The 13,232-nt window shown below is 59.0% G+C and overlaps 2 protein-coding genes across 5 annotated transcripts in view; both read left to right on the forward strand.

Moving 5' to 3' along the window:
- The first annotated feature begins 983 nt into the window (after positions 1-983).
- LOC309578831 (zinc-binding protein A33-like) lies at positions 984-6,892 on the forward strand. 3 transcript variants are annotated; one of them, XM_082291745.1, is made up of 7 exons: positions 984-1,022; positions 1,675-1,946; positions 2,534-2,629; positions 4,250-4,483; positions 4,861-4,880; positions 5,651-5,766; positions 5,864-6,892. In XM_082291745.1, the coding sequence occupies exons 2-7, from the start codon at positions 1,677-1,679 to the stop codon at positions 6,406-6,408; spliced, it is 1,281 nt and encodes a 426-aa protein (XP_082147871.1). In that variant the 5' UTR covers positions 984-1,022; positions 1,675-1,676; the 3' UTR covers positions 6,409-6,892. The 3 variants fall into 3 exon arrangements, with proteins under 3 accessions (XP_082147871.1, XP_082147869.1, XP_082147870.1); XM_082291743.1 differs by lacking the exon at positions 984-1,022 and adding an exon at positions 1,290-1,569; XM_082291744.1 differs by lacking the exon at positions 984-1,022 and adding an exon at positions 1,290-1,513.
- A 4,199-nt stretch (positions 6,893-11,091) lies between these two features.
- FLT4 (fms related receptor tyrosine kinase 4) overlaps positions 11,092-13,232 on the forward strand; it is a 57,792-nt gene continuing 55,651 nt past the window's right edge. For both annotated transcript variants that reach the window (XM_082291213.1, XM_082291214.1), the window contains exon 1: positions 11,092-11,214. In XM_082291213.1, coding sequence (XP_082147339.1) covers positions 11,157-11,214 — 58 coding nt within the window. In that variant the 5' untranslated portion in view covers positions 11,092-11,156. The remainder of the gene's footprint in view (positions 11,215-13,232) is intronic.

Raw genomic sequence — 13,232 nt, forward strand, 5'->3', positions numbered from 1 at the left:
ACCATGAGGGGCTGGGGACAAGGCAGAGGCCAATGCCTGCAGGCAGGGCTGCTGTGGCCACATGCCAGTGACCAAGCACGTACAGAGCAAGAAAAAGGCTGGGAAAATCTCTCAGACAAGCAAATGAAGATGGGCAAAAATACTTTCTGCACTAATTGCACTGCTATAATGAGAAAACAGAGCACCAGGAGGAGGAGGGCAGTAGCTGGACAGTGCCTGGCACATTGCCCTTTTGGGGGCATGCTCTGGTTCTAATGGTGGTTAGGAAGGAGACAGGTGGTCTGTGCAGCTCTTGTGAGTCCCTGTGTCCCCTCTCCTTTCAGTTTTACTTGCTTTTACTTCCAGTATTGAAAGTTCTTGTGATTTTTGTCACATGTCCACCAGCGTCCATCACTTCCCACAACACCACAGGGATCATCATCAGGTGGCCACACAAGGATGAAAACCCTTCCTTCTTTCTTTCTTCGGCTAACAAGCTCACAGCCCTCGTGATTTCTGAGGCAACCCAAGGCAGTGACCCCAAAGCGTTGGCCAGAGCTGTGTTCTGAAGGTACCGTGAGCAGGGGAGAGAGGGAGGCTTTTGCTCGGAGTTAATTTCTGTGCTCTTTACTGAATGCAGCAGTGGGGCGGGATGTGCGCAGCGCAGGCCGGTGCAGGGGCACGGCGAGACTGTGCAGGACAGCGTAAGGGCAGTGCAGGGGAGGTGCAGGGGAGGTGCAGGGGCAGTATACGGGCAGTAAAGGGACGGGACAGTCCGGGACAGTCCGGGACAGTCCGGGACAGTCCGTCCGGTCCGGTCCGGTCCGGTCCCCACTCCCGCGTGAAGCTCCCGCAGCCGGCCCGGCGCCCTCGCACGTGACCGCGTCACATGCCGGAACCCCGCCCCGCCCCCTCCGCGGGATCCCACCCAATGAGCGGGCGGGCGCGCGGAGTATCCGCGCGGTGATTGGTCAGGGCGGGCGTCAGTCCGCAGGAGGGGCGGGGCGTGGCGGGGCTGAGACCCCGAGTTCGGAGGGTCGGAGGTGAGAGAGGGACGGGACGGGACGGGACGGGACGGGACGGGACGGGATGGGACGGGACGGGACGGGACGGGACGGGACGGGACTGGACTGGACTGGGTTAGGTTAGATTAGATTAGATTAGATTAGATTAGATTAGATTAGACCGGACCAAACTAAACTAAACTAAGTGATGTCGCACGGTGGGGTCCCCGGGCTGGTGGGGGGCCGGGGCTGCGCCCAGGGGAGCGGGCGGTGCGCACCGTCGAGCCGAAGGGGCACCGCACGCGGCGGCGCTGGTGCTGCGTCGGCCCTGGAGCTGCTCGGGATGTGGGTGGGTGCTGGCAGCCCTCGGGCCGGGTGGCCGCTCCGCTGAGGCCCTGTGGGGATACAAGGCCGGGCCCTGTCAGACGCACCGAGCAGTTTTGCTGAAGTGACGGAAAACGGAAAGTTTTTACCCTGCAAAGGGAGTGACCCTCGGCCGGGGCTGCTCCTTACTGCGGGGCTTTCCAGCGGTGCGTACACCCAGTGCAGCGCCTGGGCAAGTCCTGTGCCTCCCGCCCGAGATCTGGTAACCAAGCCCTGCCCCGGAGCGGAGGAGAGGCAGAAGCCCAGAGGGATGGGAATTTGTGTGTGCTGGTGGCAGGAAACTCAGGGTGGGACGTGTGTGCCGCAGGGATGGCCGGCAGGAGCCAGGACCGGAGCCTGCGGGAGGAGCTGACCTGTGCCATCTGCTGCGAGCTCTTCAGCGAGCCCGTCATGCTGGACTGCATGCACCACTTCTGCAAGGGCTGCATCCAGGAATACTGGGAGAGCTGCGCCCACCCTTCCTGCCCGCAGTGCCGCCGCAAGTTCCCCAGCCGCGCCTTCCGCACGCACTACCTTCTCTCGGGGCTGGTGGAGAAGGTGCGGCGCTGCGGCTCCGAGGAGCACCAGCACAGGATGCAGGTGAGCGGCCTCTGCTAGGCTGGGAAGAAGGGGACAGGTGCCACGTGAGCCCTGTGCAGCCACCAGCCCCTCCTCCCACAGGCAGTTCACCCACTGTGAAGCCTTATCTGACCCAAGTGCAGTGACGTATGTGTCTCTTCCTGATAAGTCCCTCTCCCTATTTCCTTACAGCTCTCTGTCTTTTGAACACTTTCTTTTGCATTAGTTTCCCTCACTGCTGTGTCCAATTCCAACCACAGCTTTGTTGTTTCTCACTTAGGGACCGTGTGGCCAGGGGTGAGGGCTGCTTGTGCCAGGTGCTCTGCTTGAGGCAACAGTCCCTGCACAACTCAGTTCATAACACACAGTGTTTAAAGCTTGTGCAAACAGGTATCCCAGGCTGGAGCTCCCAGTCTTCAAAACTGGATTCATTACATGCACACATATATAATTCTCAGGGCTGTGCATCAGGTGCTTGCTTCCCCTTACAGCCTTTATATGAGATCATGTTGCAGTCTCCTGATGCTGACCCTAGGAATTGGGACTGCTCCTGAATCACAGCAGAGTGGTGAAATGGCCTCCTTACCTTCTTTTCCTTGCTCCTGCAGAAGCACCTGGAAGATGCTTTGCAAGCTCGTCAGAAGGAGATGGAGAACTTGCTGCAGAGGAAGCGTGTGACACAGGAGGACATCTGCAGCCTGACGGTAATACCCTGTGGGAGCTGCTCTTCAGGCAGCTTCTGGGGCAGTGTTCACAGAGGATGTGTGTATCACTTCAGCTGAAGTTTAGCTCAGCTTCCTGTAAAAATCTAGTTGAGTAGCTCTGGGGATCCACACAAACTCCCCTGTGTGTAGGCCCAAGTTCATCACTGCTGGATATTCAGCAGAGGTTTTGGGAGGAGCATTAAGCACTCTTTAATGCAGTGTTTACAAAGTGCGTTGGTGCAGCAGAGCTGAGACATGGTGAGTGGTGAGAGCTGTGGGCAGCCTGCTCTGGCCCTGCAGTGCTGCCTCTTTGGGAGAGCATTAACTCTTGGCAGCTCTGAAATCCTCTCATGTCAGAAGGGATGGCAGCAAAGCTGAAGGAACTGTGTCACTGGCAGGGTTGGCACTGCAAAAGTGATGGCCTTGTCACACGGACGGTGTTGGGATTCACTTTGAAGCTCTGAGGTGAATGAGGAGCCCGAGTGCTCTCCATGGGCTTGAGAGGTCCAGGCTGCCCATTTGTACAGATCCATGGAGTGAGAACAGCTACTGTCTGACTGTGCTGCTTTCTTGGGTGTCATAAAAGCATTAAAAGCCAAGGAAGGTGAGTTTAAGGAAAATAGAAGTAGTTCAGGGATGAGATAAAACTGAGAGGGGAAATAAACCACTGTCTTCTGACTGGAGCCTCTGATCCCACAGCCTGCACCATTTCAAACCTCTATCCTCTTGCCAGGTGTGGAATAGACCTTTGAGATAATGAAGCAGTATTAGCAAATAAGCACATGCTGTCCTGTTGCTGTGCAAGAGCTAAGAGGTGTCTCAAGAGTAGGGGAACAAATCGCTGATCTGAACAGGGAGGCCCTGTACCTCCTCTGTGGTTCTGGTGTGTCAGCACAAGCACCTGCTAGAGCAAAGGGAGGCTGGTGAAGCTTCACATCTCTGAGGGAGATGGGTTTCCTGTGGGGAGGAGGGGATGTGCGCTTCAGGAAGCGCTCCTTGAGAAAGTAATGAGGGCTAAGGTTGCACTTGGAGATTAAAAGCTTAAAGATTTAAGGAAAATAAGAAGTCATTGGCTGTCTCTTGTAAACAGGCAGGAAGGTAGCGAGAACACAACAAGGTTGGCTGGCGAGTAAACAACTGGAAAAATATGACCTCTGGATAGAGCTGAATAGGATTTTATCAGCCTTAACGACAGAGATTAGTTTATGCAGCTCGCCCGTCAGGCAGCTCTGCTTAGGGCCTGGAACGCTGTGAAATAAATCCAAACTAACCTGAACAGCTGAGTCTGCAGCTCCACAAAATTTAAAGAGCTCCAGTCTTGCCCACAGGCAAATTCCTGGTGGTGTGGGAGAGGGCTGTGGCTGCGTGTGGGGATTCCTAGTTACAGTGACCAAGCCTTTGGTGGATCTGGTTTTTTGGGTTTGTTGGAGTTTTTTTTTCTTTGGCTCTGCAGCCTTGAAGGTTGTCCCTGTGTCCTGTTCTCCATCCAAAATGTCACGGCTGTGTCTAAAGCTCAGATTTCCAGGGCTCTGTCAGCAGAGTAACAGGCCCAGCCATCTGGTGCACCTACTTGCGTGTTTTAGCTGTTGGACTCACCTTCTGCCTCCTCCCTCTGCTCAGAAAGTGTCTGGGGAGCTGAACTTCAAGATTCGGGCTGAGTTTGCTCACCTTCATCAGATCCTGGAGGAAGCAGAGAGAGCTGTGCTGGCAGAGCTGGGTGACAAGGAGGAGCAGTCACTGGCACAGCTGCACAGGCACGTTGGCCAGCTGGAGGAGGGGATAGCAGTGCTGCAGAGGGACATTGAGCACGTCAAGCAGACCCTGAGCAAGATGGAAGATGTGTCACTGCTGGAGGTGAGATGCTCGGCTGGCCCTGGCAGGAGGATGAGGGATGTTGCAGGATCTGAAATTGGGATGGGAGAGTCTTAAATGACAGCACTAGGCTGTACCCGAAAGGTGTTCTCACTGCTATCCCTCTGGATTAACTGCCCAATCCCTTGGAGTGTGGAGGCTTTTGCCATAAGGGATACAGTGATCTCAGATGTGGTGGGTCTTGGGAGCCTTTACTCCTTCTCTGTCCAAGTGTCCAGTCAGATTTCCCCAGGATGCAGATCCTGGTAGCTTGGTTTCCTCTCTCTGTGCTGTATGGCTGCAGGAGGCAGGACAAGGAGCTTATTTGTGCAGCTGCATGAATTAGAGTGACTGCTAATTCTCTCTGCTTCTCACTGCAGGTGGAGAGCCTGGATATCAGGTATGTGTCTGGCATGAAAGAAGCTGATTCTCTTTTCAGGAGCTTATCTTAGTCCCTGGCTGGGACCACATGTGAGAGGCACTTTATCTCAAGTTTTTAAAGCGTCACAAATTGCTCAGGAAGGTGCTGGTGCAGTGCAAGGTGGAGGCTGGTCCCCAGCATACATTGGATGCTCTTCCCAGGGAGCACCCTACATGTTGAGATGGCGGGACGAGTGGGTAGAGGAGACATGGTGGTTTGGGATGGGTGCAGCAGCCATGCATGCTGCAAGAGGGAACAAGGCTGATGACACAAACTTTGGGTGCTTTGTCTTCTCCGTGCTCTTTCTTAGCTTCTTATTACTCATGGGGCTGCAAAACTGACTCTGAGGTGCAGGTTTGTCAGAGGCTGGGAGTAGCTGAGGGCCAGAACTGCCATAGGGAACGTGTCCATGTCCCCTCCCTCCCTGGGATGCAGCCTGACTCCACAGGCCCGGCCTGTTCAGCCATGCAGGAATCCTGTTGGGTGTGCTGGGCGTGGGTTTGCCAGGAGTCCCTGCTGCACGAGTGGTGCTGCTGGCTCTATCTTGGACACCCCTGCCCCGAGCCACTCACTTCACTGGGGGCAGAGCTGCATCAGGCAGAGTGAGCAGCTGCCAGAGGTGTTTGTGTCCCATCTTTACCAAATCTGTCACATGCAGCAGTGTCCTGCAGCCCTGCCTGTGCTTTTCCTGCCTGCGTTGGCAGTGGCTCAGCAGAGGGACTGACCCTGCCTGCCTCTCTCTGCCCCAGGCCCTCGGTGCGTGTTGAGACCCAGCCTGCCCTGGACCTGCAGCACTACAGGGACAGCCACAGTGGCCCCTTGCAGTACATCTTCTGGAGGCAGATGCTGCGCTCCATCTGCCCCGGTGAGCACGTTGCCGTGAGGGATGGGTGTGGTGGGCCAGGGATGCTCTGCAGAGGGAATATGCAGCTGGTAAAACGCCATGCTTGATGTCTCCACAGCTCCCGCCCCACTCACCTTTGACCCTGAGTCAGCTCACCCCAACCTGGTCTTCTCCAGAGACCTGACAGCAGTGACAGAGAGGAATCGAGCCCAGCCTGTCCCCATCAGCCCTTGGCGCTTCCGTCAGTGCGTGAATGTCCTGGGCTCGCAGGCCTTCGACAGCGGCCAGCACTACTGGGAGGTCTGGGTGGGCAGCAAAACCAAGTGGGACCTGGGGGTGGCTGCTGACACTGTGGACCGGGCAGCCAAGGTCAAGCTGTGCCCAGAGAATGGCTACTGGACACTTCGCCTGCGGAACAGGATGGAGTACTGGGCCACTGCCACCCCCTGGGTGCGCCTGACTCCTCGCCAGCCCCCACGGAAAGTGGGTGTCTTCCTGGACTGCCAGGAGGGCACTGTCACCTTCTTCGATGCTGGGGACATGTCCCACCTCTTCACCTTCCACCAGGTCTCTGCAAAGAGATACTGCCCCTTCTTCAGCACCTGCTTCAGCGACGGGAGGGACAACATGGAGCCCATGCGGCTCTGCCACCTGGCCCTGTGAGGAACCAGGGTGTGCTGGGGGCACCAGCCTGGCTCCGGCCTGGGGCTACACTGGCAGCCAGTTCTGCACATGCAAACCTTGCTGGGTGTTGGAGGAGCTGTTTTGGTTTCAGTTTTGGGAGGAAGGAAGGGGATGAGTCTCTTTCCAGGTCCTGTCTGCCCTCCCTTCCCTATGCCGTGGGTGTAGTTGCCACAAGGCATTCACAGGGGTTCCTGGCACTCCTAGAAGAACAAGTTCCCATTCCTGAGCACAGCACAGTTCAGTAACAGCAGCCACGGGGCTGCAGGGGAGGTGGCTGTGGGTTGCTGGCACCTCCTGCCTCTCTGAGCTCCCACCAGTAGCCCCGTGGAGGAGGGCAGCGGTCCCGGGGCACCATCGGTTGCCTCTCAACTCCACATCCCTGACCATGGGCATCCTCTGCTTGAAGAGCTTCCCGGGGCAGGGCTCCGGGCCGGCAGCAGAGGGAGCCCGGTGCACAGCCCAGGGACGGCGGCGCTGCTCCCTCACCTCGGTCACTATTAAAGCTCATTAGAAACACGGTGGTGCCTGCTGGGCCTGCTCGGGGCTTGTGTGCTTGGGGGCATCTGCTGCTCTGGGGTGTGGCACAGCCTGGGGGCACCGAGAAGCCCCCAGGACCCCTGCTCCAGTCCTGGCTCTTCTGTGCCTGCAGCACAGGAGGCTTAAAAGAGCCCTTGCTCCCACATAGTTTCTTGGAGCACTCCCTGCACATCTTGCAGTGGCTTTTCATCATCTGCTCTTTGAGAACAAGGGAGAGAGGTCCTCTGAGCCTAGCCCTGTTCTTGGGCTACAGTGTTTTAAGATTTGGCCATCTCTGGCCTGGCTGCATCTTAAAGATTTGTACATGTGAAAAATGCCAAGTCCTATTTCTTGCCAAATTCAGCAAGAATGTGGCTCTTTTCCTGTCAGCGCCCCTGTGGTCCTGCTGGCAGCACTACCCCTGCAGGAGGGCAGGCAGGGGTCCCTGGGGCGGCAAGTCAAGGGGGTTTGGCTGCTGTGGTTTGTGCCCAGGAGGTGCTGGCAGCATCTCTGCCTCACCAGTCAGCAGAGGTGCTGGGGTGGGTGGGAGGGAGGATGGTGGTGCTGGAGGTGGGTGGAAATGTCATGTTTATCCCACCCAAATTCATTCCAGGGTCAAAGCAGAGGCCAGAGTTCCCCAATGCTGTGTAGTCCCCAGTGCTGGCTGGAGCCAGATACCTCTGGCAGGGGCTCGGCTTTCTGTGGTGTGGGAAGGGACAGGTGTGAGGCTTTCCAGCTCCCACAGCTGGACACAGGGGCACTTAGCAAAGCAAGGCCTTCACTGGCTATCTGGCTGCCCAGCGTGGATGGCACAGGGGCCCTGTTCCCCCATGGTGCCAGCCCGTGACCTGGACTGGGCCTCCTCTCCCAGCTCTCACCTCCTCTCACTGCCCCACAGCCTCAGCTGAAATAAAAGTGGAGAAGAAAGAGCTGTTGGATTGGAAATGGTGCTGCAAGTTGGGCCGTGTTCCCCCCTGCAAGGGCTGGGAGCCTCTGGAAAGGCGAGGCTGGTGTGATCGCAGCAGGGAGTTACGTTGGGGAAAGCTGAAACCCATCAGCTCCCGCAGCCTTCCCCAAACTGCAGCCAGGTACGGCTGGGCAGCAGCAGGCAGCGTCCCCGAGGTGTGAGGGGAAGCAGATCTGCCAGGCCTTGGCAGAGGTGAGCACAGCCAGGCTCTGTTGTCGGCCACCTCCCGCTGCCCAGTGCTGCTGTGTGCCAGTGCCGTGTGCTGCATGGGCCAGCGTGACAGCATGGGCTGCCAGCGTGTGCCACTGCCATCGCTGCCACCTCCCACACCCTCCCCATGCCGAAGGCAGAGCTGGAGAGCAGCCAAACCCACTTGTCTCAAATGCTCCTGAGGAAGCACGTCCTTCCTTCTCCTGCCGGGCTGTGTGTGGTGGCCATGGCATGCTGCTCCCAGGCAGAGCCACATTTTGGGGTATAATGTCCTTGCCTGGCCTTGTTGGTGGGGCAGGGCTGGGGAGGCAGAGCAGCTCCTACGTGCAGGGAAAATGCTGCTCTGGGCTGCTGTGTGTGCGGCATTAGCCCAGTGAGGGAATGCAGTCTGCCACTAAATGCTGCCTGAAAAAACACATTCCTCTGACAAACCAGAGCACCGTGGAGTAGGAACCATAGGCATAAATGCAGTGAGCCTGGCCTACGTGAGCCTGGCCTGGGTTCAGGCAGGAGGGGATAGGGATGGGAGACTGGGCACCATGGGGTTAAAGCACCCCTCACCTCAGCATCCAGTTCTGCACCTGCCAGCGCTGGCGCTCACCATCTTCTCCCAGAGGCAGGCTGTATTTTTCTTGTGGGTTACCTCATTGCTTTGTCCCTGGGTGTTCCCAGAGCCACCCCAGTGTCCCTTTCCCATAGTTATGCTAGGGCTGGGCAGTGTCCAGCAGCTCCTGCCTTGGCAGCCTTCTGTGATCTGTGTCCCGCCGGAGCAGCCCCGTCCCCAGCGCGCCCGCAGGTGTGGAGCGGGCGGCAAAGCTCTGTTATCCAGAGCTTTGGGGAAGCCTTTGCTTCCTCGGGTCCCCCACGTGCTGGAATGGGGACAAGATTTTAAAATAAGATCCTTTTGTTTCCCAGGGCGGTAACAATGGAAAGGTCCCATCGGTCCCACAGTCGCCCTGCGTTTGTGATGGAAAATTCCCCGCCGGGGCAGGGCGAGCCCTCCCCGGTGTCCTGCCACTACTGCCATTAGATGGCAGCACGAACGGGCTGGTCCTGTCCACCGCCGCCTGCACCGTGCCACGTTTGGACTGCAATGGGTGGAGGATGCCAAAATCCCTTGACTTCTGGGGTGCCGGAAGATGCCTGTCCCCTCAGCCCCGGGTCAGACCCTCTGCTCCTCTCGCACTCAGCTTTTCCAGGCACCCTCTGACCGTGCACTTCACCCAGCAGCTCAGTGGTGCCGTGTGATTCATTCCCCTGTCCCTGTCCGCCCCTCACCACCTCACCGCTCACCTCTCAGGGGCACTGGCCCCGATGCTGTCCCCAGCGTGGGCGCACTGCGGGGCTGCGCCGTCTCTCATCGCAGCCCCCGTCACTGGGGAGGGGACTGATCCCTCCTCAGCTCTTCGCTCCTTAGTGCTGGGCAGTGCCACCCCTCTGTGACATTCCAGCTCTCCCTCATCATGGCAAGTTTTGGAAGTCTCTCCTCAAACTTGTAGGGGCTTGGACACCCAGCCGAGCGTTCCCGAGAGGTGAAGGGACACGGCCGCTTTCTGCTCTGCTGAGATCAAGGAGGGAGGTGATCCAATATGAGTGTGCTGAAGAGTGATGGAGCTGGCACTCTTTGGGTTTAAACCACACTAATTAGGATGGGGGGAGTCGGGTGAAATAAATTCTGTGACTTAGAGTCCCTCTGAGGGTTCCAGGAGGGGGACAGAGTGATTCTTTCCACGAGTTTGGCAACGTGAGCAGTTGAGTGCACCAGAAGTTTTGCTGCCTTTTTGAAGCCATGAGCACATGGCTTTCATTGAGGCTCTTTCTTCACTGCCTACAAGTGAGCGTAATTGATAATCCTCTGGGGCGCAGCGCGGGGCCGGGTTATTTATCCATTCAGCGCTGGTTGGGTGCACAGGCAGCTGGCCAGGGCTGTGCCACCGCGCTCCCAAAGCTCTGCCATCGTCTCCGTCTGTGAGGCATTCGCAGCCAGTTCGCTCCGAGCCAGAGCCGCGGTCGCTGGCAGTGGCAGCGTTGTGGGGGCAGCGCCGCTGGCACCAGTGGGGCGGCACCGCTCGTCTGCCAACGCCACGGGCGTGTGGGGGGGTTTGGCGTGTACCTGCCAGAGAGCCGTGCGGGTGCCACACGGAGCGGTGCTGGGGGACAATGTGGCTTTTCCACGCTGCTGGCACTGTGCACGCATGGATGGCATGAGTGGGGGGCCGTACTGCACCCCCAGTGAATGAGGGTGCAAGTGTGAGCACACCCAAGTGCGTGTGTGTCTTTGTGTGCCCCAGGGAGCGCAGGAGGAGGGAGGTTCAAGGCGCGTGTGCCGGACCGTGTGCTTGGGTGTGTGCGTACAGGTGCGAGGTGTGGAACTGACGGGGTGCACAGGCATGAAGGGGTGTGTGCAGGCAAGTGTGAGATGTGTTCCAGCACATGAGGTGCGTGTGTAGTGTTGTTGAGAGTGCATTTGTGCGCATTCCCTCTGCTCCGAGAGGCCGGGGTGTGCACCCAGGCACAGACAAGAAACAGGCGATGTGCGGGCATTCTCACACAGGTGCAGGGAGATGCACGGGGTGCACACAGGTGTGAAAACACACGCAAGTGTGGGGGGTGCTCACGTGCCCATGGGTCAGGGATGATGCAAACCCACGCACACGCGTGGGGAACACACTTGCCCCCAGCTGCAGGGGACGCAGACCCACACACACAGGTGGAGACACCCAGGTGCGAAGGTATGTGCGCACCCCCTCTGGTGCAGGGATTCCCCGTCAGTGCTCGGAGCCGCAGGTGCGCTCCCCCCAGCCCCCTCTGCCTCCTCGCCCGCCCCTCCCCGTCCTGCCCCGCCCGCCCGGCGCCCCGAGGCTCGGCGGAGGGCGGCGGGCGGCCCGGGCGGGCGGAGGAAAAGGAAGCGGCCCCGGTGCTCCCCGCCCGCCGCCGCCGCGCGTCGCCGCAGCTGGGGCGCGGCGGGAGCAGAGCTCGGGCGCGGGGCGCTCGCACCGCTCCGCATCGCACGGACCTGCCGGCAGCCCCGGAGATGAGGAGAGTTTGCACGCTGCCACTCTGGCTCTGGCTCGGCATTGTCTCGGAGGCAGGTGAGCTGCCGGGGCTGCGGGCTGCCCTGCCCGCTCTGCCGCCCGCTCCGCACCTGCGGGCGCGCTGGGGACGGGGCTGCTCAGGAGGAACGGGACGGGACGGGACTCGGTGTCCCCCAGACCCCGGAGGGACACGCACTGCCCGCCGCGGCGTCTCTCACCCAGGACGGGGATGTGCCGTGCCCCGGCGCTGCCCGTCCCGGGCTCCCCCATCCCGGGCGGGGACCGGCGCTCCAGGTCCCGGCCACCCCAATCCCCGACGGGGACCGGCGCAGTCCGTCCTGGGGTGCCTCGTCTCAGACCGGCGCTGCCCGACCCATCCCCAACCGGGACGCGCGCGGCGGTGCCCGCCCGGGCGTCCCCGACGGCGGTGACAGCGTGCCCGCAGCGACAGGACGGGACGGAGGGGAGGACCCTGCTGCGGTCCCCGCAGCGTCCGGGGCCGCGGGAGCCCACGCCGTTCTTGTGCCGCGGATGTCTCGCTGCGAGCGGGCAGAAACCCCACGGGACCCTCTCGGGAGGGATGTCCCTGCGCGGGGACGCGCCCGGCCGGAGGGCAGGCTGGAGGCCAGTCCGGGCTCTGTTTATTTATTTTTCACGCACAGAGTCATTAATTTGTGTGTGCCGGGGAGGAAGGCACGAGGAGGCGGGGGTCCATGCGAGGCTCTCCAGCCTGCCTCTCCCAGCTCTGGTCCGCCTCGGAAGTCACCCGAGGCAGATCCCAGTGAAATGCTTTCCCTTCCCACAGTACTTCTGTGGCAAAAGGCTGTCGGGCAGAGCATGCAGAACCATGGCAGAGATGGGGCTGCAATGCCCTTCTACGAAGCAGAGCCCGTGAGAGAGGGCAGAGCTGGGTGGGCACTGCCAGGGCAGTGGGGACAAGACACCCCCAGAGAAGCTTTTTCTTGCACAAGTAAAGCATTTATAGCCCAGATCAGACTGAAAGTTAGTCATGGTGGAAGCTTGCAATGTGGGGAGATGAATTTGGGAACATAAATAGAATTTTCTGTAGCATTGGCTCAGTGATTCGCTCTCACCAGTGGCATTTGCTGCTACCGTTGAAGTGAGCTCATGGGAGAGCTGCAGGTGTGGCATGAACAGCATCACCAGCAGTGTCACTGTCAACCTGCTCTGCCCAAAAAGCTGCGGATGGCTCTGGTGTCGTGGGGCCAAAGTACACAACGGGTGGCCAGAGCTCAGGGGATGCTCAAGAAGGCTGGGCAGAAAGGAACCTGCTGCTGGCAGCATCACAGCAGGAGCTGCAACTGTTCAAAGCTCTCATGTTAGCAATTTGTAAAGCACGGTGTAGCTGCTCCCCGGTTCTTTCATCTCGTGGAGGTGCAGGAGCAGTGCCTGGGAGGCTCTGGCCAGCACAGCTGTGTGGCCTCCTCGGCGCAGGGCTGAGCAGAGCTTTGAAGCTCTCGGTGCTGCCTGATTAGTGCAGCGATGAAGGGTGATGTGGAGCTCAACTGGGGGATGGTACCAGGGGCATTTGCTTCCTCTCCTTCCATTCTATCAATGAGGACACTTTATCAGCTCATAAAGGACCCACAAATTTCTCATTAACCACAATCCCAATGGGGTGCAAATATTTGCTCCCCTTGGAAACACGGATGTGTGTGTGAGACTGTTCTACCTGTGAAGGATGAAATAATCATCTCAGGATCATGAAAGGTCTGTTCTGGCACCAGGGTGCCTGTTTAAATGGGCCAGTATTGGAGGATGCTGTGTGTAAGAGCACAAAACTCTTACACATTCCAGCTCTGTGGTGCTCCAGGCTGGAGTGGAGCTGGGGGAGCTGCCCTGTGCAGGCAGAGAGATGGGGGGAGCAGGCAGAGGTTCAGCCCCAGCATAGCAGATTATCTTGGCCTCTCAGGGTAACCCTTTGTGAACGGTGATGAAACCACGTGCTCCCTGAGCCACCGTCCTCGGGGCACAGAGCAGTGCTGAGCACCCCACAGCCAAATAATCCCGTTGGGGACGCTGGTTTGCCGCTTCCAAGGGCGTATGCCCATTGT

The sequence above is a fragment of the Coloeus monedula genome (genome assembly GCF_965178545.1).
Source record: "Coloeus monedula genome assembly, chromosome: 15".
Classification (NCBI taxonomy): domain Eukaryota; kingdom Metazoa; phylum Chordata; class Aves; order Passeriformes; family Corvidae; genus Coloeus; species Coloeus monedula.

Bases quoted from the DNA above. Each gene is read 5' to 3' on its own strand.
- LOC309578831 (XM_082291745.1), top strand. From the start codon at position 1,677: ATGGCCGGCAGGAGCCAGGACCGGAGCCTGCGGGAGGAGCTGACCTGT. The intron at 4,484-4,860 runs GTGAGATGCTCG...TTCTCACTGCAG, and splicing joins AAGATGTGTCACTGCTGGAG to GTGGAGAGCCTGGATATCAG. The intron at 5,767-5,863 runs GTGAGCACGTTG...ATGTCTCCACAG, and splicing joins GCTGCGCTCCATCTGCCCCG to CTCCCGCCCCACTCACCTTT.